This window comes from Rhinatrema bivittatum, chromosome 1 (genome assembly GCF_901001135.1).
Source record: "Rhinatrema bivittatum chromosome 1, aRhiBiv1.1, whole genome shotgun sequence".
Classification (NCBI taxonomy): Eukaryota; Metazoa; Chordata; class Amphibia; order Gymnophiona; family Rhinatrematidae; genus Rhinatrema; species Rhinatrema bivittatum.
The window spans coordinates 753897077-753923995 of record NC_042615.1 but is presented as its reverse complement, the minus strand read 5'-3'; the positions used below and the strand labels follow the sequence as shown (position 1 = coordinate 753923995).

At 42.8% G+C, this 26919-nt stretch overlaps 1 protein-coding gene across 2 annotated transcripts in view; it reads right to left on the bottom strand.

Annotated features, from left to right (window-relative positions):
* The window catches only part of LMBRD2 (LMBR1 domain containing 2), a 145143-nt gene that overhangs the window by 20248 nt on the left and 97976 nt on the right, over nucleotides 1–26919 (bottom strand). For both annotated transcript variants that reach the window (XR_003852881.1, XM_029578833.1), the window contains 7 exons: nucleotides 26669–26802; nucleotides 25659–25764; nucleotides 18283–18380; nucleotides 16454–16557; nucleotides 14924–14970; nucleotides 7304–7409; nucleotides 6752–6881 (listed from right to left, as the gene is read on the bottom strand). Coding sequence is in view for 1 of the 2 variants with exons in the window: in XM_029578833.1 (XP_029434693.1) it covers nucleotides 6752–6881; nucleotides 7304–7409; nucleotides 14924–14970; nucleotides 16454–16557; nucleotides 18283–18380; nucleotides 25659–25764; nucleotides 26669–26802 (725 nt within the window). In the remaining variant the exon portion in view is untranslated. The remainder of the gene's footprint in view (nucleotides 1–6751; nucleotides 6882–7303; nucleotides 7410–14923; nucleotides 14971–16453; nucleotides 16558–18282; nucleotides 18381–25658; nucleotides 25765–26668; nucleotides 26803–26919) is intronic.

Genomic DNA, 26919 nt, shown 5'->3' with positions numbered 1-26919 from the left:
AGGGAAAGGGTAGACCACCAGGCCCCTGAAAGCCCTATGGTCATGCCTCACTTAACTAAAGGAGGGAGCACAAGGCTTTCTCCTCAGGAGCCAAGCCACCCTTTTTTTTTCTTTTTCCCAATCAATGACCAAGGATCCTGTTCAACTGAGGGAGGGAAAAATTATTATTATTTTTTTTTTTTAAATATGTTTTATTGGCACTGTCTGTAAAAACAATTCAATGACAATAATCAGTGTGATAACTGTAAAGCACATTACAAGAAACTTTAAACATAATACCGAAGTACCTCATTTTTTAAATTTCCCCCACCCCCCACTTTCCCCCCCCCCCCCCCCTCCCCATTCCCCTACTATTCCCTTCCCCCCCCCCCTCCCCTGTTGCAGAATAACTCTAGAGTTACAGTGTAGGTCGACACTACCATTCCCCCTTCGCCACTCAGCCTGTCTTCCATATCATATTCCACTTAGTTCTACTCGATACTACCCTTAGCCCTTCCCTAACTGAGGTATCCATACACATTCTTTAAGGGACATCACCCCCTGGTCAATAACACGTTTATCTCACAAGTCCTTATACCATCGGAGATAAGGTTCCCAGATCAAGACATGTTTCTCTATCTTGTCGAGTTGTTGGGCCCGAAGATAATGCCAGAAATGAAACTGCCAAAGTCTATGGGAGATGGTAAACTTTGTCGGTACCCAGGCCGATCTCCAGCATGCTGCCACCTCCTGGCGTGCCGCACAGAGTACATGATGAATTAAAGTCCGTTTCAACGCAGTCCATGAGTTCGGGTATGCTGAAAGCAGGTATACTTCTGGCTGCAAAGTCATAGAGATATTCAGCATTTGATGAATCATAGTTTGTACCTGTCGCCAAAACGGTACGAGCTTGGGGCAGCTCCACCACACATGGAGGAAAGTGCCCTCCTGTCCACAGTTCCTCCAGCAGTTCGCCCCTTGTGCGGCATATATTTGTGTAATTTAGCAGGTGTTAGATACCATCTGGACAATATTTTATAGTTAGTTTCCAGTATATTCGCCGATATGGAGTGTCGAAGCATATAGTTAAAACATTGCTTCCATTGCCCAGCAGTCCAGTGTATTTGCAACTCCCTTGCCCAGTCCCGCTGATAACGAGCCTCCAAGCCCTCTGAGGTCGCCAGCCAAATGTAAATATTGGAGATAGTCCCCTTCGATCCCTCCTGGGTACAGCACATGTCCTCAAAGTTCGTTTTTGTCCGAAACACTTCGTCCATGCGAGGTAAGTCCAACAGGCAATGCCGTAATTGTAAATAATAATAATACTCTGTGTCCGGGAGACCATATTGGCTTTGTAAGTCCCGAAAAGACAGTATTTGCTTATCCTTTATCAAGTGGCCAAAGTGCCATAGTCCCCACCTCCCCCATCGATCCGGCAATCCCCCCCCACCAGAGACCCATTGATTAGTCTTATATAAACCAATTGGTAACAAGGGTGAGACCAGACAGGATCCAGTTAAACGCAATCTATATTTCTGCCATAACCGCAGGGTGACCTGCGTAAATGGATTAACCACCTCCCGAGTTCTGGGTTTCCTAGGCATCCCCCACACTTGGTGCGATAGAGATACCCCACCTCCAGCATCTTGTTCAATCTGAGCCCATTGTTTCAGATCCTTTCCCCCTACCCATTCCGGAATGACTCTCAACTGGGCTGCGATATAATACCTGCCAAAATCCGGCACCGCCAATCCCCCGGCCTCCCGAGTTTTATGGAGAACTTGTCTAGCAATGCGGGGTGGCCTCCTCCGCCAAATAAAGTGAAATATCCTAGTATGCAGCCTTTTCAGGAAGGCAGTGGGGACCTCTATAGGCAGTGTCTGAAAGAAATAAAGCCAGCGTGGCAACACAGTCATTTTAATTGTGGCCACCCTCCCCAACCAGGAGAGCCTATATGGGCCCCATATCTCCAGATCCCTTGCGGTTTTGGACATCAGAGGTACATAGTTTAAGGAAAACAGCTGTTGCAAATCCGCAGTAAGCCTGATACCGAGATAATTTAGGCCCTTGGTAGCCCATTTAAATGGAAAATGGTCTTGAATGCTGAGTCTCTGAGCCTCTGTAAGCGTAAGGTTCAGAATTTCCGTTTTGGTCATATTAACCTTAAAGCCCGATATGGCACTAAAGCTCTCCATTTCCTGTATCAAAATGGGCAAAGTCAGCTGTGGATTCGCAATAGAGAACAAGATGTCGTCTGCAAATAACGAGATCTTGTACTGGGCGTCTCCACATGCTATACCTCTAATATCTTGGTTTTGTCGCACCTTGGTCGCGAAGGGTTCCATGAACAGCGCGAATAGCAGCGGGGAGAGGGGACAACCCTGTCGAGTACCACGTCCCAGAGCAAAGCTGGGCGAATAAGAGCCATTTATTTTTATGCAGGCCTTGGGTGACAAGTACATTGCTGCAATCCAGGCCCGAAAATTGTCCCCCAATCCCACCTTTCGTAACACGCCAAACAGGAAATCCCAGTCCACCCGGTCAAATGCCTTTTCGGCATCCACTCCGATTAGCACTGATGGAATATTGTGCCGTCGCGCGGACCATATTAAGTTAACCACTTTTCTAATATTGTCCCCGGCCTGTCTACCCGGAATGAATCCTGCTTGGTCCGGGTGTATCAGCCTGTGCATCACCATATTCAACCTATGGGCTAAAATCTTGGCCAATATCTTCAAGTCCACATTCAGGAGAGATATGGGTCTATAAGAGCCACACACAGACTTATCCTTCCCCGGCTTAGGGATCACCGTTATACCAGCGAGCTCCATAGTAGTAGGCAAGGTATGGGTAGTGAGCAGATCATTATAGACCGCCTGCAATCGGGGGACTAAAAGATCCTTAAATTTCTTATAAAACAGTCCTGTAAATCCATCTAAGCCTGGCGCTTTAAAGGGTTTAAGGCTTACTATGGCATCAGAAATCTCCCCCTTAGTAATATGCATATCTAAAATTCGGGATTGGTCAGCCGTTAAAGTTGGCATCCGGGTCTCCTGCAAGTAGGCCTCAATGCGCTCAGGAGGGGAGTGCGGCCCTGGCGAATATAACTCAGTATAGAATTGGGCAAACCTATTCCGAATGCCCTTGTTATCCAGTATGTAATTGCCCTGGGGGTCTTTAATTTTAAAGATCGTGCTCTGGGCAATTTGTTGTTTCAACTGCCGCGCCAACCATCTTCCCGGCTTATTCCCTTCTAGAGAGTGAAACCCCCTATTTTTGTCCAACTTATCCAATATTTCACCGTCCAGTAAAATACGTAGTTCATTTCTCTTTTTATCTAACTCCCTTAATGTACGCCCCCCTCCAAATTGTTTATGTTTCCTTTCCAGTGTCCCAATAACTGAGAGTAGCTCCTCCCTCGCCTTTTTATGCTCTTTCTGTTTAGCTGCTGCTCGGGCTATAAGCTTCCCACGAATGACAGCCTTAAAACAATCCCAGACCGTCCCCAAAGGAACCTCACCATTGTTATTTAAGTCGAAATACTCCTGGATGTCTTGTGATAAGGATTCACAAAAGTGTGGGTCCGCTAATAAACCATTATTCAGTCTCCAAAATTGAGACCCAATTTCCTCCGACACCAAGCGAAAGGTACCCTGTAGGTTTGCATGGTCAGACCATATAATATGTCCAATCTTAACCTCACTACAGCCCGTGGTCCAAAGTTTGCTCCCAGCCACATGTCAATACGCGAGTATGTCCCGTGCGCTCTGGAATAGAAGGTGTAGTCCCTTTCCCGTGGATGCTGTTGTCGCCATATGTCTACGAGTCCCCAGTGGTCCATCACCAGTTTGAGCCTCTCCCTATGCTCTTTACTCCCTCCCCCGGGCCACTGGCTATGATCTAAGTGGGTATTCAGAATAGTATTAAAATCACCCCCCATCAACAAGGATCCTTGAATGAACCCCCCAAGGGCCTGTTCTATCTGAGTGAAGAAAGCCCCTTGATTTTGGTTGGGGGCATATATATTAATCAAAGTAACCAGGATATTATCAAGTTTAGCCACCACAGCAATATATCTACCTTGCCGGTCTTTTTTGCTATCAAGGATTTCTACCTTAAGGTGTTTAGCAAACAAGATACCCACCCCTCCCGTCTTTTTCCCTTCCCCGTTTGATGCCAATAGTATAGTGGGGAACTCCTTATCCCGGAGTAATTTCTCATCCTTTCTCAGCAAGTGTGTTTCTTGAACAAAGTAAATGGAGGCCTTCTGCGCCTTTGCATCTTTAAACAACAACTGTCGTTTCCTCGGGTGATTCAGGCCCTTAACATTTAGGGATACCAAACGTAGTTCAGCCATAATCAGGATAGAATAAGAACAGGCTGCAAGTGATCATGCCCCCCGCTGTGTCAGCCACCCCCCAGGCTATCCTCTGTAGCTTTTTGTAAAATCGTATCTCAGAGCCCCCCCAGTATCCCTCCCTCCCCACCCCCCTCCCCCCAACCCTAGCCATTCGTAGTGAGGTATTCATCCTCACCCACAACATAAAAGAGGAAGAACATCATCCCGTGTAGCTTATACCAAACAACTGAATAACAACATTAAGCACAACTGCTGGTTTAGAAACTTCCCTTCCCCCTCCCCTCCACCCTACCCCAACATGTCTGACATACTCCTCATTTTATCCTTTTCTCCCCCAATGCTGCGGGATGGATATCTGGGCATTAGCTATGCCCTCTCAGTGCCCCTTAGGACATCCGCAGCAGGAGTTCCCCATTATTTAACGCACTCCTGCCCGAGACCTTGCATCTCCAATCCGCTGGCGCAATCAGTCTGCGGGGATCCCATGCCCCTCTTTAGTGCCTTCCTGTCTGCGTAGGCGTTTTCCTCCTTTCCCCGCTCGTTGCCATCGGGGGCCCATCCCAGCCCTGCCTGCTTGTATCCCAGTTTCCGATCCGGTGATCTCTATTCCACGCTGACGCAGGAACTTTTCTGCCTCCCCTGGCCTTCTAGCCACACACGTGTCCCCACTTATTGTGAATAGTATTCCAAACGGATACAGCCATCTATAGCGCACATTTTCAGCCCGCAGGGTGTCTGTAACGCTTTTCATCTCTCTGCGCTTCTGCAGGGTGACGGACGAGAGGTCATGAAATATCTGAATCATCTCCCCCCGCCATTTTATTTGGCGAAGCGTGCGTGCCTTAGCCATTATTAGCTCCTTTACTGCAAAATTATGCAGACAGGCGATGATATCTCTAGGTTTATTAGCGACAGGCTTACCTAGAGTTCGGTGCGCTCGGTCAATAGCTATAGGCCGGTCATAAGGTTCCTGGGCCTCCATACTGAGCACTGCCTTGCATATATCTTGCACCAGTGCAGCGTAATCCATAGTCCCTTCTTGTTCCGGGATCCCTCGTATCCGTATGTTGCAACGCCGCTGCCTATTTTCTAGGTCTTCCATTTTAGTTAGCAATTCGTCTCTTGATTGCTGGAGGAGCTGAATTTCCTTAGAGTGCTGTAAAATGGCTGTGGCCTGTTCGTCAGCCCCCTGCTCCACCACGTGGAGTCTCTCTCCCAGATCTTCAACCTCCGTCCGCAGCGCCCCGATGCTCTCTTTAATTTCGGCTTTTAGGGTCTGTATAATTTCCCTCTTCGCCTCCTGGAGCCATATTTAATATCGTTCCCTTCAGCGCTATTACCGCCGCTGACTTCCACGCTTTGCCCCGGGTTGCGCGCCGTGCCGTCCGCCATATTACTTTCCTCCTCTATCAGCGGCCCAGGTGGTTTCGCGGCAGTGCCACCATAGGAAAATTCAGAGAGGTCGACCGTCTTGCGGCGCGTGGTCATTCTGCTCGCCTACGTGGGGAAACGCTTCGGGGCTGGTTTGCGGGCCGTTTCGCTAATATTTACCGCATAAATTTCCCTCAGCTACACGGAGCGAGACGACTACCCGTCCATGCGCCTCGGGTGACGTCACTTCCTCTCCTCGGGAGGGAAAAATTATTTGATCTCAGGAGTGTAATCTATATTCATTTTCAGCCTACCAGTTGCTGGAGACAGAAAATACTAGCAGCTGGTGTCAGCATGGATGCTTATAAGGAGTGTCATCAACAAGCCGATTGATTTCTGTTTCCATCTGCTGGTCAGTGGCATAAACCCATTCGTCTGGACGGGTCTGACTGGATGAAGAGAAATGTGAAGCTGTTGGCCTACTTTTCCGACATGGTTAGAAAAACTGTTGATGCAACATCAAAAGATGAAAAACATCTTTCTTCAGAGAAAAGAAAACTTAGAGAGGAAAATTGAATACAGCCCTACCTGACACGTGTTTTCCACAGAAAAAAAATCCAGGTTAGGGAGAAAGGGAGGCCATTTAGCAGAATGGCGTATAAGAAATAAAATTTGAAAGAAGAGTGAAAAGTTCAGAACAATTAACTAAGAAGGTAAAATTATGAAGTTTCTGACTGAGGACAGGAGGAGAATTAGAACAAATGCTGAATAAAAACTATGGGATCTGTTGAAATAATTGGATCAGTAGGAAAACAAATACTGGAAGTAACTGCAGGGAAGACCACTTGAATTTTTGTTCTGCTCGATACCATGCATAGTCATGTGACCAGCTTGTGTGATAAGGGAAATCCATTTGTCTCCAGAGAACATTTAACTGTCAGTGGAACCAAGGCAACCCCTTAAAATATTTATTAATGACTGCTAAAACAATGCTCAATCTCATACTGATAATGTTTGTTAGGAAAAAGAAAAAATTCTCACCTCCCTGATTCCGATTCAAGAGGGTCGTCTGTAAATACATCTGCATTAAAATCCAGAGGCTCTGCATCCTGAAGCAGTTCTATCCTGTCTCTTTCAGTCTTGTTGTTTGTCCTAGTGTACTTTGGTGCAGCTGCAATACACAAATTAAAAAGCAGTCATGGCCTCATAAAGAGGAAAAAAATTATTTCAAAATCTTTCTTGTTTAGACCAGTCCAAAGATAACATGCTACTCTAAGCATAATACTAGTAAATCAGATGGGTTGGGGGTCCAGTGCAGTGAAAATTCCAGTTAAGGCCCCTGATGAAAGGGACAGCTACTGGCTTGTGTTAGGAGACTGTAGTTCCTATGGAGACAGATTCATGCAGTATTTGAGTCCTCAATGGAATATAGCAGGTAATGAAAAGTTATTAATCTCACTAGCATATCTGCCCTCTACTTGATCTTGCAGGTGGGTTCAAATTTTTGTATTTATGACTTGGAAAGATACTATTATAGTCCATTATATGCCTTCAATTCTTAATAGAGTAGGCAAATAAAACTGAGGCACTTACACCGACTGTTGCTCATCTCAGTGTAGTTCAATTCAGTTTGGTCTGTGCTAACATTTCTGTTCCTAGTTGTTTCGTCTCTCTGATTTCCATATCGCTCTTTCCACTCCTATAAAAAAATAAATACAGCCTCACTGCAAGGAAACATTTACTTGTAATCTAAAGTCCTCTTTAGGGACAGCATTTGATCATATAGAAACATCTTTTGTTTGTGTGTTTGTGATTTTTATCATCCTAGCTCTCTCCAGAAAGAACAATATATACCAAATTTAATTAAACCATTATCACAAGGGAAGACATCATGCAGAGACTAAAATAACTAAGCAGCACTATCTACTAAAAGTCACTTTATTTTGTACTTTGTCAATACAGTCACAGAACTGGGGCTAGATAGGAAATCAGTGATCACCAAGAGATAGGACGGAAGGCATTTCAAAAGTCTGGCTTAAACATTTGGGAAGCAGAAGCAAAAATATTAAAATTCACTGGTATGTTTGGAAGAGAGTTAGTTAAGAGGACACATCAATGCAAAGAAGCAAATTGTCACACATAATGCTGCTGTTTTATATAATTTTATAGAAAATACTGAAAGCCGAGGAAAATTAATTTTCAAACATCCTTTACAACTCAAACTACAAATAAGTGCATAAGTTACATCAATTAGGAAGTGGATTTACATGTATATCTTTGCTTTCAAAACTACCCTGCTTAAGTTACAGCTATTTGGCATGCACAAAATGTTTTTGAAAACATATGCACAGTTTTAGTTTAGTTTTTTTTTAATAAAGTATGCACGTACTTCCAGAGCCCTCCCCAACGCCACCTCCACTCAGTGCAGGTAAACTTGTGCGAGCATACAGATATCAGGTAATATGCATATTGGGCTGGAATTTTATAAAAAGCCATTGCTGCACATAAACAAAAATCCAAGAAAAAAATAAAACAAAACACTGCACACCCACAGAAATTACTGCGATTTTTTCTCTTCTTACAATTACTTTTCTCATCATCAGTTTAGCTAATACCATTTAACCTTGCTTTCTCTGTACATAGCAATAACTGTGGCTTCTGTGGGAAAATGTAACCAGACAATTTATAGACTGTTTTAAAAACATATCCATGAAGGGTCAGCATCAAGTAAATCAAGCATCAAGTCAGCATCAAGTAAATCAAGCATCAAGCATCTTTTTCTGTGATCCAGTAAAGGTTTTTCATATTCCATAAAGGTTCCTACAGAAGCCAAAACAGTCTAGAGTTAGGCAGCTAGAACCAAGGTTTTGAAAACATGCCACTACTGAGCAGCTAAATACAGCTCCCTAAATATAGCCAGCTCAGAAAGTGGCTATTTCTAGAGGCGTGGTTGGGTTAGGAGAGGGAAAGTTTAACCAGACAAGTTCCACAGTTATTGCTATGTACAGAGAAAGCAGGCTTAAATTGAGTGATGAGAAAAGTAATTTTAAGAAGAGAAAAAAAATCACAGTAATTTCTAGGGGTATGCAGTGTTTTTTTTTCCCCGAATCATTGTTTCATTTTTTTTTTTTGCTTGATTTTGTTTTTTAAATAATTCATTTTTCCCCCATTTACCCCTAATTTTGTGGTTAGTGTACACTAACACAAAACTATATTAAAAATAATAATAATATTGGCATTTTTCTTTCATTTTGTGAATCCAATGAAATAAACGAGTGCACATCCCTAGTAATTTCCCCAGATATGGGACCCCGTCTTCACACATGAATGTTTAACATTAATGATATGTATTGAGCATGGAAATTATGGAATGGGAGAGATTTTGAAGTCACCATGCTAGAGGGTAAGGAATGATTAACTTGACTAGCTCTTTGGTAGTTAGCATATACTGTTGGAAGTTGTTTGCTGTGTATACAAGTAAAATCAATAAATGAATGATTTTTTAAAAGTATGAACATAACTGTAGGTCAGCATTTGATTATAATCAAAGCAGCACTTCAACATTCAGCTGGGTCACCATACTCCTTATAGCCCTGCACACATACTTAATCAATTTGGGGAGAGTACTAAGTATCGTGTTTCAATTTAGCCAATCAGCTCAGTAATAAAAAAAAATTAGCATGGTCTTTTATAGTATCACAGTAAATGTGAGCAGAAAAAGTCCAAATGATCCATCCAGTCTGCCTAGCAAATGGCTTCTGGTAATAAATTACTGCTCCATGCAGGTTACTTACAAGCCTTCTGTTAAGGGTAATAACTGCCACTCTCTGCAGGTTACCCCATTCTTTCTGTAAAGGACAGTAACTGCCATTCCATGCAGGTTACCCCCAAGCCTTCTGTTAAGGGTAATAACTGCCACTCTCTGCAGGTTACCCCATGCTTTCTGTAAAGGACAGTAACTGCCATTCCATGCAGGTTACCCCCAAGCCTTCTGTTAAGGGTAATAACTGCCACTCTCTGCAGGTTACCCCATGCTTTCTGTAAAGGACAGTAACTGCCATTCCATGCAGGTTACCCCCAAGCCTTCTGTTAAGGGTAATAACTGCTCCTCTGTGCAGATTAACTCCAAACAGAAATGTTGCACCTAAAATTAACATGTTATCCTATTTCTTCATTTCCATCTTCTAGCCTACAGAGATCTGCAGTGCTTATCCCATGCCTTCTCTTCTCTCCTCTCCTCCTCTGAGAAATTTTATTCTCTCCAGCTACCAAAACATGCTGGCAACCCAAGAGGCTGCTGCATGCATGTTTCTGAACAATTGTATTAAAATCCTATTTGGGTAAAAGGCACTACATACATATACATTATTATATTCATTCTATAAGTAAGAGAACCTTTTGATGGATATCTGCATTAAAACAGCTTTGCATTTGTTTAAATTTAATATTGTTGGGGACCGTTAATGTTGATATCTTGCACATGTTCGTTTGATATTGTAGGTAGGGTTGAAATTGTAAACATTTTGTTTGTATCTAGTTGTTTGGCATATGTAATGAACAAATGTATACCAGACTTTTGTTGATTATGTTTTTATTTCAATAAAAAGTTTATATATTAAACTTAATGTTGTTCATTATGTTCTAGCTCCCAATAAATCTTCAGATTCTACTGAAATATTCTTTACTGGTAATAAACAGATCCATTATATACTACAGAACTGTCATCATTCCTTATTCTGCCGCTTTATTTTTCAATTTGTGTTTTGGAATCATTTCCATCAAAATTGGTCAAGCTGTCTGGGAACACCCTTATTGACACTATGACCTTGATTATCACTACATCATTAAGGGAGTCCTTCCCAGAGCCTTTTAAACTATCTATAATCAAACCTCTAATGAAGGAATCAACTTTGGATCAAATGGACAACTATAATCCAGTAGTAAATTTAACATTTTTTTCCTAACTGTTGGAGAAAATTGTTCCAAGTCAACTTGATGAATTCCTTGCTAACAAAAACTGTCTTGATCTCTGCCAGTTCAGTTTTAGGTCTAAATTTAGCACGGAAACAGCCCTAGTTAATATGATCAATCATTTGGGCTTGGATTTGGACAGAAGGACATTTTTTTCACTGACTTTTTTTTTTTTTAGATTTATCAGCTGCCTTTGACACTGTGGACAATGAGATCTTATTAACTAAGCTCTTGTGTTGGAGGCAGCATGGCCCAATAGTTTAAATCATTTTGACAAATCGTTCCCTAGCTGTGTTATGGAAAGGACAGAACCTCTGGAGACATTTTTGCCCCCATATTATTTAATATATGTGTCCTGTCTTAGATATCATTAGGTCGTGTTGATTTCAACCACAATGCTAGGCAGACCTTCAGATTTATTGCCCTATTGATAACTTGGCTAATTCTGTAGGTCCTATGAACTGCTTTGAGATGTGTCGTCCTGGATGAAAAAGATCTGGATGATATTAAACGCTTCTGAAACAGAAGTACGCAAAAAAGGGGTTCATATTTATTTAACACTTTATATACCGAAATTCATGTAGCAAATTACATATCAATTCGGTTTACAGTATAACAATAACTAGCATGTAAGAATGCTTTTACATTTAACAGGGATAAAAACATGGAGCAATGGAACAGGATCAACGTAACAATAAATAAAAGGATTTTTTCGTGGGGCCAGAGAAGAACTGGCTAACGATCTAAGTGAATATTGAATTAACTAAGGGTAAGGGTAAGAACGGAGCTAAATTAGATTTATCCTCTGTCGAGTTGGAGTACTAGCCTGAACACTAGTCTGTTGGTATGTAAGGTGATGACCTAGGAAGATCCACAGCATGAGTGAAAAGCTTGGTCAAACAGCCAAGTTTTGAGTCTTTTTTTGAAGGTGATATGGCATTGTTCTAGCCGGAGGTCTGGTGGAAGAGAATTCCATTGCGCAGGGCCCCAAAGTGGATTAGAGCTCGCGTTACTTAAAGAAGTTTTGATGGGTGGGGCACAGAGGGTATTTCCATAAGCAGATCTCACCGGTCTGGAGGGTACACGTAGCTGAAACGGGAAATTGAGCTCCAGAGGAATGAGATTGTGAATGGTTTTGTGTATGATCGTTAGTACTTTGTACATTATTCTAAATTTAATTGGGAGCCAATGCAGATTCATTAGGATGGGAGTAATATGATCTCTTTTGTTGGTCTTAGTCAATATCCTGGCTGAGGCGTTTTGCAACATCTGTAAGGGTTTAATGGTGTTCGCTGGAAGGCCGAGTAGAAGTAAATTGCAATAGTCAATTTTTGGAAGTGAAGGAGCGGTCTCAGCCGTTTTAGAACTTGTAATTTAAAAAAGGCTTCCTTTGCGGTGTTGTTGATGAATCTTTTTAGGTTCAGTTGGTTGTCCATTAAGACTCCGAGGTTTCTGACTTGAGGGGAGAAGGATGGTTGCCTTGTGGGGGGCATGTTGGAAACTGCATAGTTGCTGTCTTGTGAGACGAGGAGTAGTTCCGTTTTATTGGTATTAAGGATTAAGTTAAGGCTTGTGAGGAGGTTGTTATCTTGAAGGCATTTGTTCCAGAAGTATAGGGTTGTTTGTAGTGATTTCTTAACTGGAATGAGTACTTGCACGTCGTCTGCGTATATGTAATGGGTTAGATTTAGTTTGGAGAGGAGTTGGCAAAGCGGTAAAAGTTAAATATTGAAGAGGGTAGGGGATAAGGATGATCCCTGAGGAACTCCCAGAGAGGAACAGACGGGATGAGATTCTTTATTGTTGATCTTGACTTTGTAGAATCTGTTTTGGGAGGAATGACTTGAACCATCTGTGCACGGTGGTCTTTGATACCGATGTCAGTTAGCCGATCCAAGAGTATTGAGTGGTTCACCGTATCGAATGAGGCTGATAAATCGAGGAGAATAAGACAGGGTTGTTTTTTTATCAAGATTCAGAAGAATGGTGTCAGAGAGATTAAAAGTGCTTCCGTGCTTCGTGCTTTACGGAAACCGAACTGCGAGTGGGTTAGGATTTTGTCGTCATCTAAATAGTCCATGAGTTGCTTGTTGACTATTTTTTCTAAGATTTTGGAGATAAAAGGGAGGTTAGCTATAGGGCGGAAGTTGGCCGGCTCGTCTGGGGACAAGTTAGGTTTTTTTAGAAGTGGTTTTAGAATTGCAAGTTTAAGGGGGTCTGGAACAATGCCTTGCGTTAATGATCAATTAATGATCTCTGCGATTGGTTTGGCGACAGTTTTTGGAATGGAAATGAGTAAATTCGACAGGATCGCATCCGTGGGGTGTGAGGCAGGTTTTAGCTTCTTTAGGACTGATTCAATCTCAATGGAGGAGGTCAGCTCGAAGTTTTCCAGGTTTGTTGGATATTAACCGAGTAAGAGGAAGGATGACTAGGACCAGTATAGGTTTTTACCAGGGTGATCAGATCGGTGATTTTTTTTCTTGAAGTACATGGCGAGTTCTACGGCTTTGCTGCCCGCTTGATCGTCCGGAATGGTCGTGGGGGGAGATTTTGGTAAGGGACGAGACGAGTGAGAATAGCGCTTTCGGGTCGAAAATGAAGTTATGTATTTTCCGTGAGAAGAAATCTCTTTTTGTTCGGAGGATGGATATCCTGTAGTGGTGCATGAGAGATTTATACGCCTCCTGGTTTGCTGCTGATGGATTTTTTCGCCATAGGTGTTCGCTGTTTCTGAGCTCGTTTGAGGGTTTTTAGTTGTGGGGTGTACCAAGGTTTCCTGTTGTCGGCATTCGGGTGAAGGGCTTTAGTGGTTAATGGACATGTTGCGTCTGCTACTTCCTTGGTGATCTTGATCCAGGAAGATGAAGCTGACTCTGCATCTGAGAGGTCCAGTTGGTCTAATGCTATGGATAGATGCGAGCATTCATATGTGACACAATCATATGTGCCAAGATTGTGTTGGATGGGATTATCGTTAAAAGCAGACAAAGTTTGGGGCTGATCTAGACTCCCATTTTAATTTTGACACCCATATTTCATAGTTTTATAGTAAAGTCTAAGTTGTGCTTTGCTCATTCCCTGAATCCATATTTGTCAAGTTTTCAATTTCAGATGATTGTTCAATCTTTAATTATTGCCCTAATGAATTATTATAATTCATTATTTGAAGGGCTCGCTCTAAAATCTTCAGAAGGTATGCAGATGAACTAGAATGCAGCCGCCACATTAATTTCTGGGTCCAGTTTCAAGGAACATATTTCTCCAGCTTTGGCTAAACTTCATCGGCTGTCGATCCATTACAGAATACAATTTAAGATCATCTGCCTATGATCTGAGGCTTTAGATCGCTAGGCTCTAGATTTCTTTAAGAAAAAGCTTGTAAAATATGCTTCTGGTCCCCATTTGAGATCAGAAAATTATTTTTTTTACTGCTATTCTATCTTGTAGGAAATCTAGGACAGTTAAAACCAAATCGAAAACTTTGTGTGCTGTTTCCAGTTCTTTAGAATTTCTTACCGAAGGAGCTGAAACTGGAAAATAAATCTTTTGAAATTTAGACAGCTTTTTAAAGCATTTTTTTTTTTTTTTTACAAATGTCTTAACTTGATCTTTATTATTTTGATTTTCTGATTTTTTATTGTATGCATATTTAGATGGCTTATTGCATTTATTTTTATATGAATTTTTAAAATAATTTGGTTTAAAATATTTGTTTTTGTACATTTGTTAGGTCAGAAGACAAGCAATGAAAAAAATATTAATAAATATATGCCTTCATTTCACTGACAAATGTACTCTGCATTTGTCACAAATAGGCCAATACAAAATTACAGCAAAAACTATACACATAAAATTAATGAGAAAATTCAAACATTGTGATTAGCCACACACCATCATGTGACCTTGTATTAGATTCCTTCATTATAAACCCAGTTCCTCATGAGGCAAGCACTAAAGATAAGGCAATTTTAGCAGCATGCACTATATCACTATCCATGCTAGCTTCACTGAAACTTTCAGCGAAATAAAAAAGTAATTTAAAAAACTTACAGGTATTTCTTTTAACATGACATTTACTGAAAGGCAACACTACCTTTCCATCTGTTCTATGTATGTTAAAGTCACTAGGGACTCACTTTTCATCACGAGATGCAGGCTGAAGCTATCAAAGCACAGCTCCTGCCACACTGGAAAAGACGAGACTGCTGCAGAGGATACTCTGCTAACACTTTCACTTACCCTTCTTCTTGTTTCACCATCTTCTTGCCTTTGGCGTTTTCTCTTCTCTGGTAGAAACCAAAACAAACCAAAAAAGAATGTAAATAGTGCAATGCAGGAACGTGTTAAACACTATTACCATAATCATTCCATGGCCAATTTCTTTTTTTTTTTTTTTTTTTTATAGTGCCTTCAGTTTCCACATAAGTATCATCTAATGACTACCTGAAGAAACTGCTAAATTTCTCTCAGCAACTCTGTGTTCTCAGAAATCTTTAAAAGCCAGAGTTCTCAGAAAGTATCACTTTCTGGGGCAGAACTCAGGAGTGTTGATCAGGTGGTACATCCAAGCTGTAGCAGCTTGTGTACCGAAAAGCCTAAGTCATGCTCCACGTCTCACGGCATTCAAAACCTGAAAAAGTATGAAACAAAGGGTATCTGAGCATTGTGGTACTGCTTTCAAGTCTCAAAATTTGAGGAAATTTGTAAAATGGAATGTATTTTGATTTGCTCACTCTTTGAGCTTAAAGGTTTTCTTATGCTTTGTTTGCTGTATGTTGCTTTGTGTGCCCTGATAAACCAAATGGAACACTTGTTTCCTTGCAGAGGAATTTTGCTTCCTTGCACCATCTTGTTCAAAGCAATGAACCTTTATTTAGCTACAACAAAAGCAATGCTAAAATAACTCATTAGCTAAACTTACACTAAGCATTTTCAAACACGAAAAACTAAACAGAAATCATTCAGATTGTATTTTCAGTTGCGTAAACAATTTAGGCATACTAGTTTTAAAATGACTAGCTGGGCCAATCATGCGGCTGAGCTGCAAATAGCTACATCCAAGACACCCCTTGGTGAGTCCGACTCATTTTCACTTCTCCTGCCTCTGCGTTAGCGACAAAATGTCCTGTGCAAAGAATGAATGCTGGGATGTAAACACAGCAGAGAAGTGTTAAAATGTGACCCTAAAAACCTATGAAACTATTTAGCATGACAATTTGTGTGTGTTGCCAAAGTAATACGTGAAGCATTGTTCTGCTGAGATTCAGGCACAGACAAGAAGTAATGTTAGAGGTCACTCATGGGAAAGCAAACCACAGGGTTAGTAACGTCATTATGTGTTGTCCTAACGCTTTACACAACGATATGCCATGTCACAAAATCCAGTTCTTCTCTCCCCAAATCTGACACTTGACTCCATGAGCCCCATAACTGAATGAATATATTCAAATTTTTCTCTCTCATATTTCCCAGTCCTCCTTGGGATTTTCTCCACCTCTGCCCACATGCACACTAGCTTGGGCAGAACAGGCAGCGACTCCTGTGTAGAAGTTCTGAGGTTTAGGCACAACTAGGATCTATGGTCTCTCTTCCCATTTACTTTCCGATTCTCTTTGCCTTATTCTCAGTATTTCAGTTGTCAAGTAGCATCTTGACCTCTTGTGGCAAGTCAGTCATGGATCAAACCCAGGCTGTCTAGAGGGTAGTGCTAATGGATTAATGACAGTCTTTCCCCACATCTGCTTACAGAATGCAATACCCAAAGATTACCTCTTCGGATTAACTCTTTGCCTTCGTCGGTTAGATCAGAGGTCATGTCATTGTCTCCCATAAACTGTTGAAATCCCAGTAAATTCAAGCACCGAGTTCCCAAACTGAAGCAAAGAAGGGTAAAACACAATTACTTCAGAGTCTGCTCATGATACATTCCTCAAATTAAACATAAGAACATAAGAACATAAGAAAATGCCATACTGGGTCAGACCAAGGGTCCATCAAGCCCAGCATCCTGTTTCCAACAGTGGCCAATCCAGGCCATAAGAACCTGGCAAGTACCCAAAAACTAAGTCTATTCCATGTAACCATTGCTAATGGCAGTGGCTATTCTCTAAGTGAATCTTAATAGCAGGTAATGGACTTCTCCTCTTGCTTAATAAGAAGCTCTTACAACCCAGCCAGCTCATTCAAGTATTTCAGCAGGAATAAAGCATGATCTTGTCCCAGAAAGATGAGAGGCCAGAAATAGACTTTACAGAATACAAAATGTTACTGCAGTAAAAATTTAAAGGACAATTTTCAAAAGCTATTTACCGGGATAGATAGGTTGTATGAAAATCGCCCACTTTGTACATGGGCAAAAGTATGTTATACTATTTCCCAAGGCTTTTATTTTTCCCCACGGTTTCCTGGAGGCAATCCAAGGTTAAGGGATAGGTCGAGGGAGGCAACAATGTATGTAGTTTGAATTTTCAGAACTGGAAAAAGTAGCCACAAGGAGGTACGAACCTCTTCAGGTTCATTTACCTCAGGCAATTTCAAAAAGGGAAAACGCGGGCATACTTTCCCTTCAAAGCTGGTGCAAAGCCCACAGGTAAAAGTATTCAGACTTTGCATAAAAAACACAGTTTTGAAAATTGTGCCCTTAACACGTAAGCCTGCGCAGCCTAAATCAAGTACAATATGTAAGTGTTGAGGCAGAACGTGTTGTATGGGGAGAAAACATCAGAAGCTCAAGTGAAGTGAAGTGAAGATCAGGCACAGAGAGGGGCTCTGTATGTGTGTGAATACCAGATTTACCTTCACCCCCTGGAGTCTTGAGGCTCATCTTGTGGCATACCAGGGGGTGCAGGCTACTGACGAAGGAAGCAGCAGTAGGAGAAGGAGCAAAAATCAGTATCATCTAAAGCAGGAGAAGCAGTCCATGGGGGTTCCACTGCTACAACATCTGCACCATAAAGTAAATGGCTTCTAATCTTCTGTTCCATATTGGGAATTTTTAAAGGTGATTTCAACCAAAAAAAGGTTCTTTCATCACAAAGTTACTCAGATCCAGGTAACATCTTTGCATAATGTAACTTGCAGCCCTCTGGGAATCAAGTGGTTAATATCTGAATAAAGCAAGTACCTTATATATAAGTTAAGAGTTGCAGCAACAAATAAAAGGGCTACCTTTCTCACTCAGATGTAAGTTATGCCTTGAACATACTATTAATAATTATGTATCAACCTGGAAGGGAAGCTGCAGATCTGACTGTTCTTAAAACTGTTGGGAAGTAGGAAAGGTTCCACCTCAGATTTTCTGCTCATGCTGTACTGTCCCTTCTAATAATCTTTCTATATTTTCATGTAACATTTTGCTTCATCTCCTCCTGAAACATATCTTGGATTTTGTGCTGCAGGTCTTACAAAGGATAAGATCCCAAAATCTGCACTGGACGTATACCTGTAACATTTTTGGGCTGCTCTGTGTTCCAGGGCCAGGTCAACTTGCTGACCAACACTGCTGTGGCTTACAAAGTTATATTACACTTTGTTTTCAACTTGAAAATGCTACACATATGCCATCATTAGTGCATTTCTTCTGTCTGAGAATTTCTTACCTGAAATAGGTGGCAATGCAGAGAATGACCACCAGCATGGGGTAATAAATGTAAAATCCATCCGCAATGAAGGGAAGCACTTTCAAGGAGCCCATAATCTGAAAACCAAAACAAACAAGTAGAAAACGTAGGTCTATTCTTCTACCCATCCCTCTATCTAGGACCTGTGACCTCATGAAACTGGGCATACTGAGTGGTTCCTGAAACCAAGACAAACTAAAGGAAGGTGATAGCTCCCGATAAGAAATTGCTCTCTAATTTCATTTCCATTGCTACGGATGTGTTTTCCCCTAGGTCACAGCCCTTTCAATAATTACTCCAGTGTTTTGTTTTTTTTTGTAGTAGCATAGATTTGTAAGAGAAAAACATGAGTTGTGACTTTACTGTTCAGACTGATGTGCTGCTGCAAATAAGCAAAGAATGCTGTTCAAGTGAAAGGAGGAGCACCCAGCTTTGATCTAACTCTAGGGGCACATTGTGAGTACAAAGGCCTTAGAGGTCCATATTCAAAAGGTTTGTTTGGCTAACTTTGAACAGCATGATATGCTCAGTTAACTCCAATTTCCTCATTGACAGGCTAAACTTTGTCCAGACTAATTGTTGCCTGCACAAAATGCAGCCAAATAAGCGAAAGCACTGGGGGTGTTCCTGGGGCACAGTTTAACTTTGACTAGCGAGGGCTGATATATTCAGTCCTGACCAGCCAAACAGCAGTTCTAATGTTAGCCAGACTACTCTAGAGTGTATATTCAGCAGCATTTTAGCTGGATAAACTCACCCTGTTATCTTACCTGCTCAGCAGGTTCTTAAACAGGTACCTCTTCAGGAGCATTAGGTGTTACATGATACATTGTATTTATGTATTTATTTTCCACTTTTTGGCACATCAGAGAGCAGAGTTGCTTTCCTGTAACAGGTGTTCTTCCAGGACAGCAGGATGTTAGTCCTCACATATGGGTGTCATCATCAGGATGGAGCCCTCATGGAACACTTTTGTCAAAGTTTCTAGAACTTTGACTTGGCAGACTGAGCATGCCCAGATTGCCACCAACCCTGCATTCATCAGGGGTCCCCCTTCAGTCTTGTTTATAGTAAAAGTATGAGCGAAAAATAAAATAATAAATCGTAAGCGAACCCAACTCCGCGGGGTGGCGGGCGGGTTTCATGAGGACTAACATCCTGCTGTCCTGGGAGAACACCTGTTATAGGTAAGCAATTCTGCTTTCTCCTAGGACAAGCAGGATGGTAGTCCTCACATATGGGTGAATAGCGAGCTGAGGATGCCCGAGTAAATTTACCAAAAGCACCCAAAGACGTGCAATAGGCACAACAACAGGGGTGGGTTTGGTTAAGAGGGAAGCCTGAAATTCCAGTGGGCGCTGAGAGGAAGTTGGGTCATTAAGCTGAGAATAAATTGCGCAGAACAGACTGGCCAAAAATGGAATCTTGCCTGCCAGCCTTGTCCAGACAATAATGAGCTGCAAAGGTATGGAGAGAACTCCATGTAGCAGCCGTACAGATGTCAGTAAGAGGCACCGAACGGAGGTGCACTACTGAGGTTGCCATGGCTCTGATAGAGTGCGCTTTTACGCATTCTTGGAGCAGAAGGCCTGCCTGCTGGTAACAGAAAGAATACATCCGCCAGCCAGGAGGATATGATTCCGCTTGCCCACTGGAACTCGCAGCTTGGTTTTATTGAAGGAAACAAACAGCGGGATGGATTTCCTTTCAAGTTGTGTGAGATAAAAGGCTAGCGCATGTTTGCAGTCCAAGGAATGCAGCGCTCACTCACCTGGATGCGAATGGGGTTTTGGAAACAAAGTAGGCAGTATAATGGATTGATTTAAATGAAATTCAGATACTACTTTGGGTAAAAATTTAGGATGAGTGTGAAGTACATAAGATCATGGAGAAATTTTGTGCAAGGTGGGTATGTTACCAGCGCCTGTAGCTCACCGACTCTGCGAGCTGATGTTACTGCTAGGAGAAAGAGCACTTTCCAAGTGAGATAATGCAGCTTGCAGGAGTGCAAAGGCTCAAACAGAGGTTTCATGAGCTGTGTTAATACCACATTGAGGTCCCAGGCCGGGGCCGGAGGACGAAGTGGGGGCTTTAAATGTAGTAAGCCTCTCATGAAGCACGCTACGAGGGGTTGTGTTGATATAGAGGCATCCCCTATGCCCTTGTGGTAAGCGGCTATGGCACTGACATGGACTCTTATGGAGGAGGTTTGTAGACCAGACTCCGAAGGTACCAGGTAGTCTAGGAACTTCGTTGTGGGGCAGGTAAAGGGATCTATTTCCTTTGATAAGCGCCATGAGGAAAACCTTTTCCATTTGGAACGATAGGATTTCCCAGTAGAAGGCTTTCGTAAAGCTACGAGGACTTGGGAAACAGTGTCCGAGAGGTTTAGGGGCTGTAGGATTAGCCTCTCAACATCCATGCTGTCAGTGACAGGGCTTGGAGGTTCGGATGGCGCAGCTGTCCGTTGTTCTGTGTTAGAGACGAATCTGCCCCCAGGCGAATATGTGGATGGACAGAGGTCGTGAAGGATGGGAAACCATACCTGCCGCGGCCAGTAAGGTGCTATGAGGATCAGTAAGCCCTTGACCTGCCGTAACTTCACAAGAGTCTTGCTGATGAGCGGAAGTGGAGGGTAAGAATACAGGAGGCCGTTTGACCATGAGCGGGCGAGAGCGTCCCTTGGTGGTGTCCTGTGATTGTGATGTAGTGAGCAGAAGTTTTCCACTTTGCGGTTGTAAATGGACGCAAAGAGATCTGTATGCGGATAGCCCAACCGTTGGATGATTTTCTCTGCTACATTGGGGTTTAGGGACCATTCGTGGGGATGAAAGGTCTGACTCAATTTGTCTGCAAGCACATTGTCCACACCTGCCAGGTAGGTTGCTCTCAGGAACATGGAGTGAGAGAGAGCCCAGGCCTATATTTGTGCTACTTCCTGACAAAGCAGGTAAGAACCCATTCCATCCTGCTTAATGATGTACCACATCGCTACCTGGTTGTCCGTTTGGATTAGGATTGTCTTGTTGGATAGGCAATCCCGGAAGGCCACTAGGGCATACCTCATGGCTCTGAGCTCCAGGAAATTTATTTGCTGTTGTGATTCTGCTGTGGACCAGGTGCCCTAGGTTTGCAGGTTGTTGACATGGGCTCCCCAACCAAGGTTGGAGGCATCTGTTGTCAGTGTTAATTGAGGTTCTGGGGATTGAAATGGTAGGCCTCTGAGAAGATTGGACTTCTGAATCCACCACGTTAGTGAGAGACGAAGCTATCTGGTGAAGTGGCACAAGCGGCTGCCCACTGGCAGAGATGGTAGTGGAAGTGGACACTTGCTCTCTAGTCGGGAGTCAAAACCCCAAAGTAGGGCCAGGCTGCGAGGCTGGTTGGGTTTTTTTAGGCCTGGATTGATGGGCTTGACCTTTTTGGTATGGCCTGGTTGGGCGACTGTGAGATGGGGGGGGGGGGGGGGAAGATAATACCTACGAGCTTTATAGGTTGTCCTCTTGGCCTCTCTTCTGAACAGCCATTTAGAAGTAGAGGGAAAATCAGAGGGTACAGCAGAGAGCTGGTACAGTGTCTCGTGGTGATCCTTGAGTTGTGCGACAGTCTCCTGTATCTTATCTACGAATAAATTATCACCTGTACAGGGGAGGTCCACCAACCTCTCCTGAACCTCCGGCTGTAAATCTGATGACTTCAGCCATGCCCATCTTCTGGCACTTATCCCTGCTGCAGAAACTCTAGAAGCAGTGTCAAAGATGTCATACACAGCCCGGACCTCGTACTTCCCAACATCGAGGCCCTTCTTGAGGATGGAGTTTAGCTGCTCCTAAAATTCTTCTGGAAGGAACTCAGAGAAGTCTTGTAGCTACTTGAAGAGGCTTCTGGTGTACTGCATCATGTACAGCTGGTAAGCTGCTATACATGAAATTAGCATGGAGCCATGGCACACCCTACATCCCAAGGCATCAAGAAACCTTTGCTCTTTCTCCGGAGGTGTAGAAAAATGGGGCTGGGGCCTTCTTGCCTTCTTCTGAGCAGACTCCACCACAACTGAATGGTGAGACAGCTGTGTCTTTTGGAACCCAGGAGCTGATTGAACCAAGTATATGGCATCTGTCTTCCGGTTCACTGGTGGTACTGTACCTGGGTGCTCCCAGGTTCATTGTTGAAGTTCAAGAAGACTTCGTGAACTGGTATAGACATCACCTCCTTGGGGGCATCCACAAATTGGAGTACTTCAAGAATCTTGTGCCTGGAGTCTTCTGCTGTTTGTAGCTTAAAGGGAATGGTTTCTGACATTTCCTTTATAAAGCTGACGAAGGACAGATGGAGGAGAAAGTCTTCTCTCATCAGGAGGAGATGGTTCAGAGGGAATGTCATCAGTATCCTGGTCGTCTGAGGTTTCATCAGACCAGGGCTGGTATGGCTGATCTCCAGCATCGGGTGAGTCTCCTGATGGAAGGAAGAGGCCTATCCCAGCTGGATCAGGTCATGGTACCGAGGGAATTGGAGGAAGAACCTGATATGGGTGATTGCGGCACCGAAGACGGAGGCGGCACTGATGGAATCGACGACTTCGATGGACGTTTCGGTGGAAGAACCCCCGATGGCCCTTGAACCAGATCTGGCATCGATGATTCCTCTTCCTCCGATGACAGGGGAATCGGCGTCGATGGTTGTGGACATATCAGTGTTTTCGGAGGCATCGGTGGAAGTACCCCGATGAGCATATCCAACCTGTCCAGAACTGGAGCCAGCACTGTGGGCATTGAATCGGAGTCAGAGATCGGAGCCGGTGTCAGTGTCGATGGAGGCGGAAGACCTTGTAGTGCTTGGATGACTGCCTTTTGAACCATCTGGTTCGATTCCCCGCGGAACGCTTGTATTTGAAAAACCAGTTCTGGAGTAGGAGGCTGCACAGGCGTCGCCTGATGGTCCACCGGTGAGAGTTGAATCTCGGCTCCCGGCAGCACTGAGGGTGGGGAACACCTCGGTGTCCAGGGCACAGAGGAGGATAGGGGCTCCTCAGCGCAGGCCTTCTTCTTCGGTGGCTCCGACAATGCCAACGTCAAGGCTTTGCCTGGACCAACAGTCGGAGCCTTCTGATGCAGATGCTTTTCTCGGTGCTCGGCCCGGTCTTTCTCCGGCGCCAAGGACAAAGAGGTGGACGTCTTTGATAGGGATCCAGTCAACCGAGAATCGCCGGCATCTGGCCAGTGCCAAGGAGTAGAAGGCGACGGCGCCAATAACATCGAGGTTTTCAATGGAATAGGCTGCTTAGTTTGGAACAGAAACTCCATTTTCTCTAAGCGTACCCGGCAGCCCTTAGGAGTCATCTGGGCACAGTTGGTACACGTCAAGACATTGTGGTCAGCCCCCAAGCATAGGACACATATCTAATGTGGGTCTGTGACAGACATAGTCCTCGGACAATCGGGGCACAGAAGAAAACCCGTCGCCATGGTTGTTAAGAAAAATTTTAACCGCGGTGCGGTCGGTGGCCATCAGGCCTTGAAGAAGAACAGTTGGTAACAGACTGCGAAAACGAGGTAAAGCCTTACCTAACGTCAGCGGTTATCGATAGTCAATAGGGGGACCCTGGATAGAGTGAAATTTGTCACTTTTTTGAGAAAAAAATACCGTGAGGAAATTCCTGTCAGGAATATTTGTAAGAGCTCCTCAACCCGCGTGGCTACTGCCGCACGGAAAACAAGAGACTGGATGCAAGGTTGGTGGCATGCTGGGCATGCTCAGTCTGCCAAGTCAAAGTTCTAGAAACTTTTACAAAAGTGTTCAGTGAGGCTCCATCCTGATGATGTCACCCATATGTGAGGACTACCATCCTGCTTGTCCTGGGAGATTACATTCAGGTACTGTAGGTACTTCCTGATCCCCAGAGGGCTCACAATCTAAGTTTGCACCTTAGGCAATGAAGAAGGGTAAAGTGACTTGGCAAAGGTGACAAGGAGCAGCAGTGGGATTTGAACCCTGGTTTGTAGCCCAATGCTCCTCCATTCAATATAGTTTTCACATAAAATCACACTAATAGGTGCACATACTATTTTAACCAGGTAGTTTTGCAGTACATAGTTTTTGCTTTTCATACTGTACAACTGTATTTTATACCACCTACTTCATATAAATACATCCCAAAGGGCTCAATAGTCCCTGTGGGAATAAGAACAAAACAATTCATGTCAGGCAGAGTGTGAAAAGAGCAACAGGGGACATGGTGGATTTGACCTAACCAAATGAAATCAGAATACAGGACTTCACCATAGATGCAATATCTGCAGAAAGTAAACATTGTAATGAGGAATGCTATTGAATGATATCAAAAGAAAACAAAAAGAACCACCAAAAATTATGTTATCTATACCCACAATACACCTCACAGACAAATAAGAGACAATCTCAAATTTAACCTAAAGTGCTCTCATTTTCAACTCTTTAGATCACAGAGTAGTTAACTAAAAAGAGAGGACTGAAGTAGAGTTCATGTGTTTTTTGTTCCTCAGGTTGGTTTTACTCAATATAATGTATAACACTGCATAGGTTTTATCATTTGTGTTTTTTGACCTAACAGTTTCCTCCTGCTCCTTTGTACTTCTAGCTCAAGCAGAACCAGGGCTGGTATCTTGTGTCAAGAGCCTTTATTTGCAACTTCCTGGGGATTTTTCCTGTTTTATATCTGCCTGCCTCAACATAGCTGATCCGGTTATTGCAGTGACCGTTCTGAGCCAGGACCATACAATCATGGGCCTTGAAGCTGACCATAAGGTGTTACTCTTAAGCAATGACCATGATTCCTTCCCCTCACTCACTCCGACTCAGGGGCTATGAATGCTATCTCTGCAGCAACGCCAAACCTAACTGACTCAGCGTGGAAGACCCAACTTGGGGATTGAAACTGGGATCATGGCTGTGGCACAGCACTTGCCACATAAACCACCAGGCCAGCTTCATCATTTGTCTCAACTTCTTTTTGTCTAAAATAGTATGGTTCCTAATCTTGATGTGAAAGAATTAGTAAGCAGGTCTTTAGCATCGGCAGCTGATAGAATGAACATTTCCTTGGATCTGGTAAATGGAATTAATTTTGTCAATTTAAAAACTCGATAAGAGATGAGAATTCATATGATGCCCATCACATGTCACTAATTAGAACACACAAAGGACCTGTTCCTGTAGATCAAGTTGACATTGGTCTCTCTCTTTTTACTGAGACACACCCCAAAGCAATCCACTGCGCCTTATTTCACCTTGCTGGCACTACTACAATGCCACAGGAGGTATAGCAAATTCTAAATTTTTCTGAACCTTGTTAAACTTTTCTTTCCTTCTTTACTTACCAATGTGTACGCTGTGGGCTGATTGTTCTGATGAGAGATGGATACATCCATATGAGTCAAACCCAAAAAGTTCAGGCACAATGGGGGAGTTAAACGGCAGAATAACCTATTTCAATTCAATAATCCAAAGACAAAAAAAATTTACAAATTGTTTTTCTTTTTGTAAGGCTATTTCATTCAATGTTACTTTTCATCTGTTCTCCAAGAACGACTCTGTCCTTAAGTAGAATTGCTGCCTCCATTATATCCTGCAGGAAGTCTGTTGCATCTTAAATGAAGTCTTTCTGCTGTGGATAATGTACCTCAAATTTTAAAATTAAAAAAACCCCAATAAAACACAATATATCATCTTTATGTTGCCTTTACAGTCTGAATGATAATGCTGTAAAATTGAAAAGTGAATTGTTGGCTTTGTACACCAACCTGATCAGCGAAACTGAAGGCTGTATTTTTAGGAGAAACATAAGGAATAAACTTAAGGCCCTTAGAATAGTTTGATCTAGACATATTTGCAGTTCTGCAGACTGCAAATAAGCAGCATCCTGCCTAGCTAAAACCACTTACCTGAACGAGGCCCTCAATATCTTACATTCAAACACTACCGCTGAGAAAAACCTCCCAGCCATCTGGCTGCCATAGATGTTGCTGCACACAAGTATCCATAACACAGGAGAATGACATTAATACTGTAGTTTAGAAGTAAAATAAAAACCATATTATTGGGTTTTGCATTAAAACTGGATCCCTGAGTAAGTGATATGCTATTTTGCAAAAAATCAAGTCATTGGCTTTCTTGTCTGTAGTTCTACACTAGTACTCGGTGCTCAAAGACCTCAAAAAAATAGCATCCAACAATAAAATGGAAACCATGTCTGTATAATTCTCCTGCTTTATTAGCTGCTTGTGTGAACTGTGTTCCTTTCCAGCTTGTTTGCCTCACTGAAAAAGAGAGGCCCTAACCCAGCAATATTTACCACTTGTTAAGAAAATTAAACATATTGTCTACTTACATGCCACTGAAAAGCAGACTGTATGCATCAGTCTGGTGGTGTGAAGCTAAATAGTAATAGTTGAATACACGGATCCTGAAGACTGTTGAATATACGCAGATACTTAAGAAGAAAATGGTAAGGAAACAAGCCATCTAGAGACAAGAACAGAAGCAGTTTTTTAAATTATTTCACTTTACACTCAAAAGAAAGCGGAGTTGCTTAACTGTAACATGTGTTCTCCTAGGACAGTAGGATGTTAGTCCTCACAC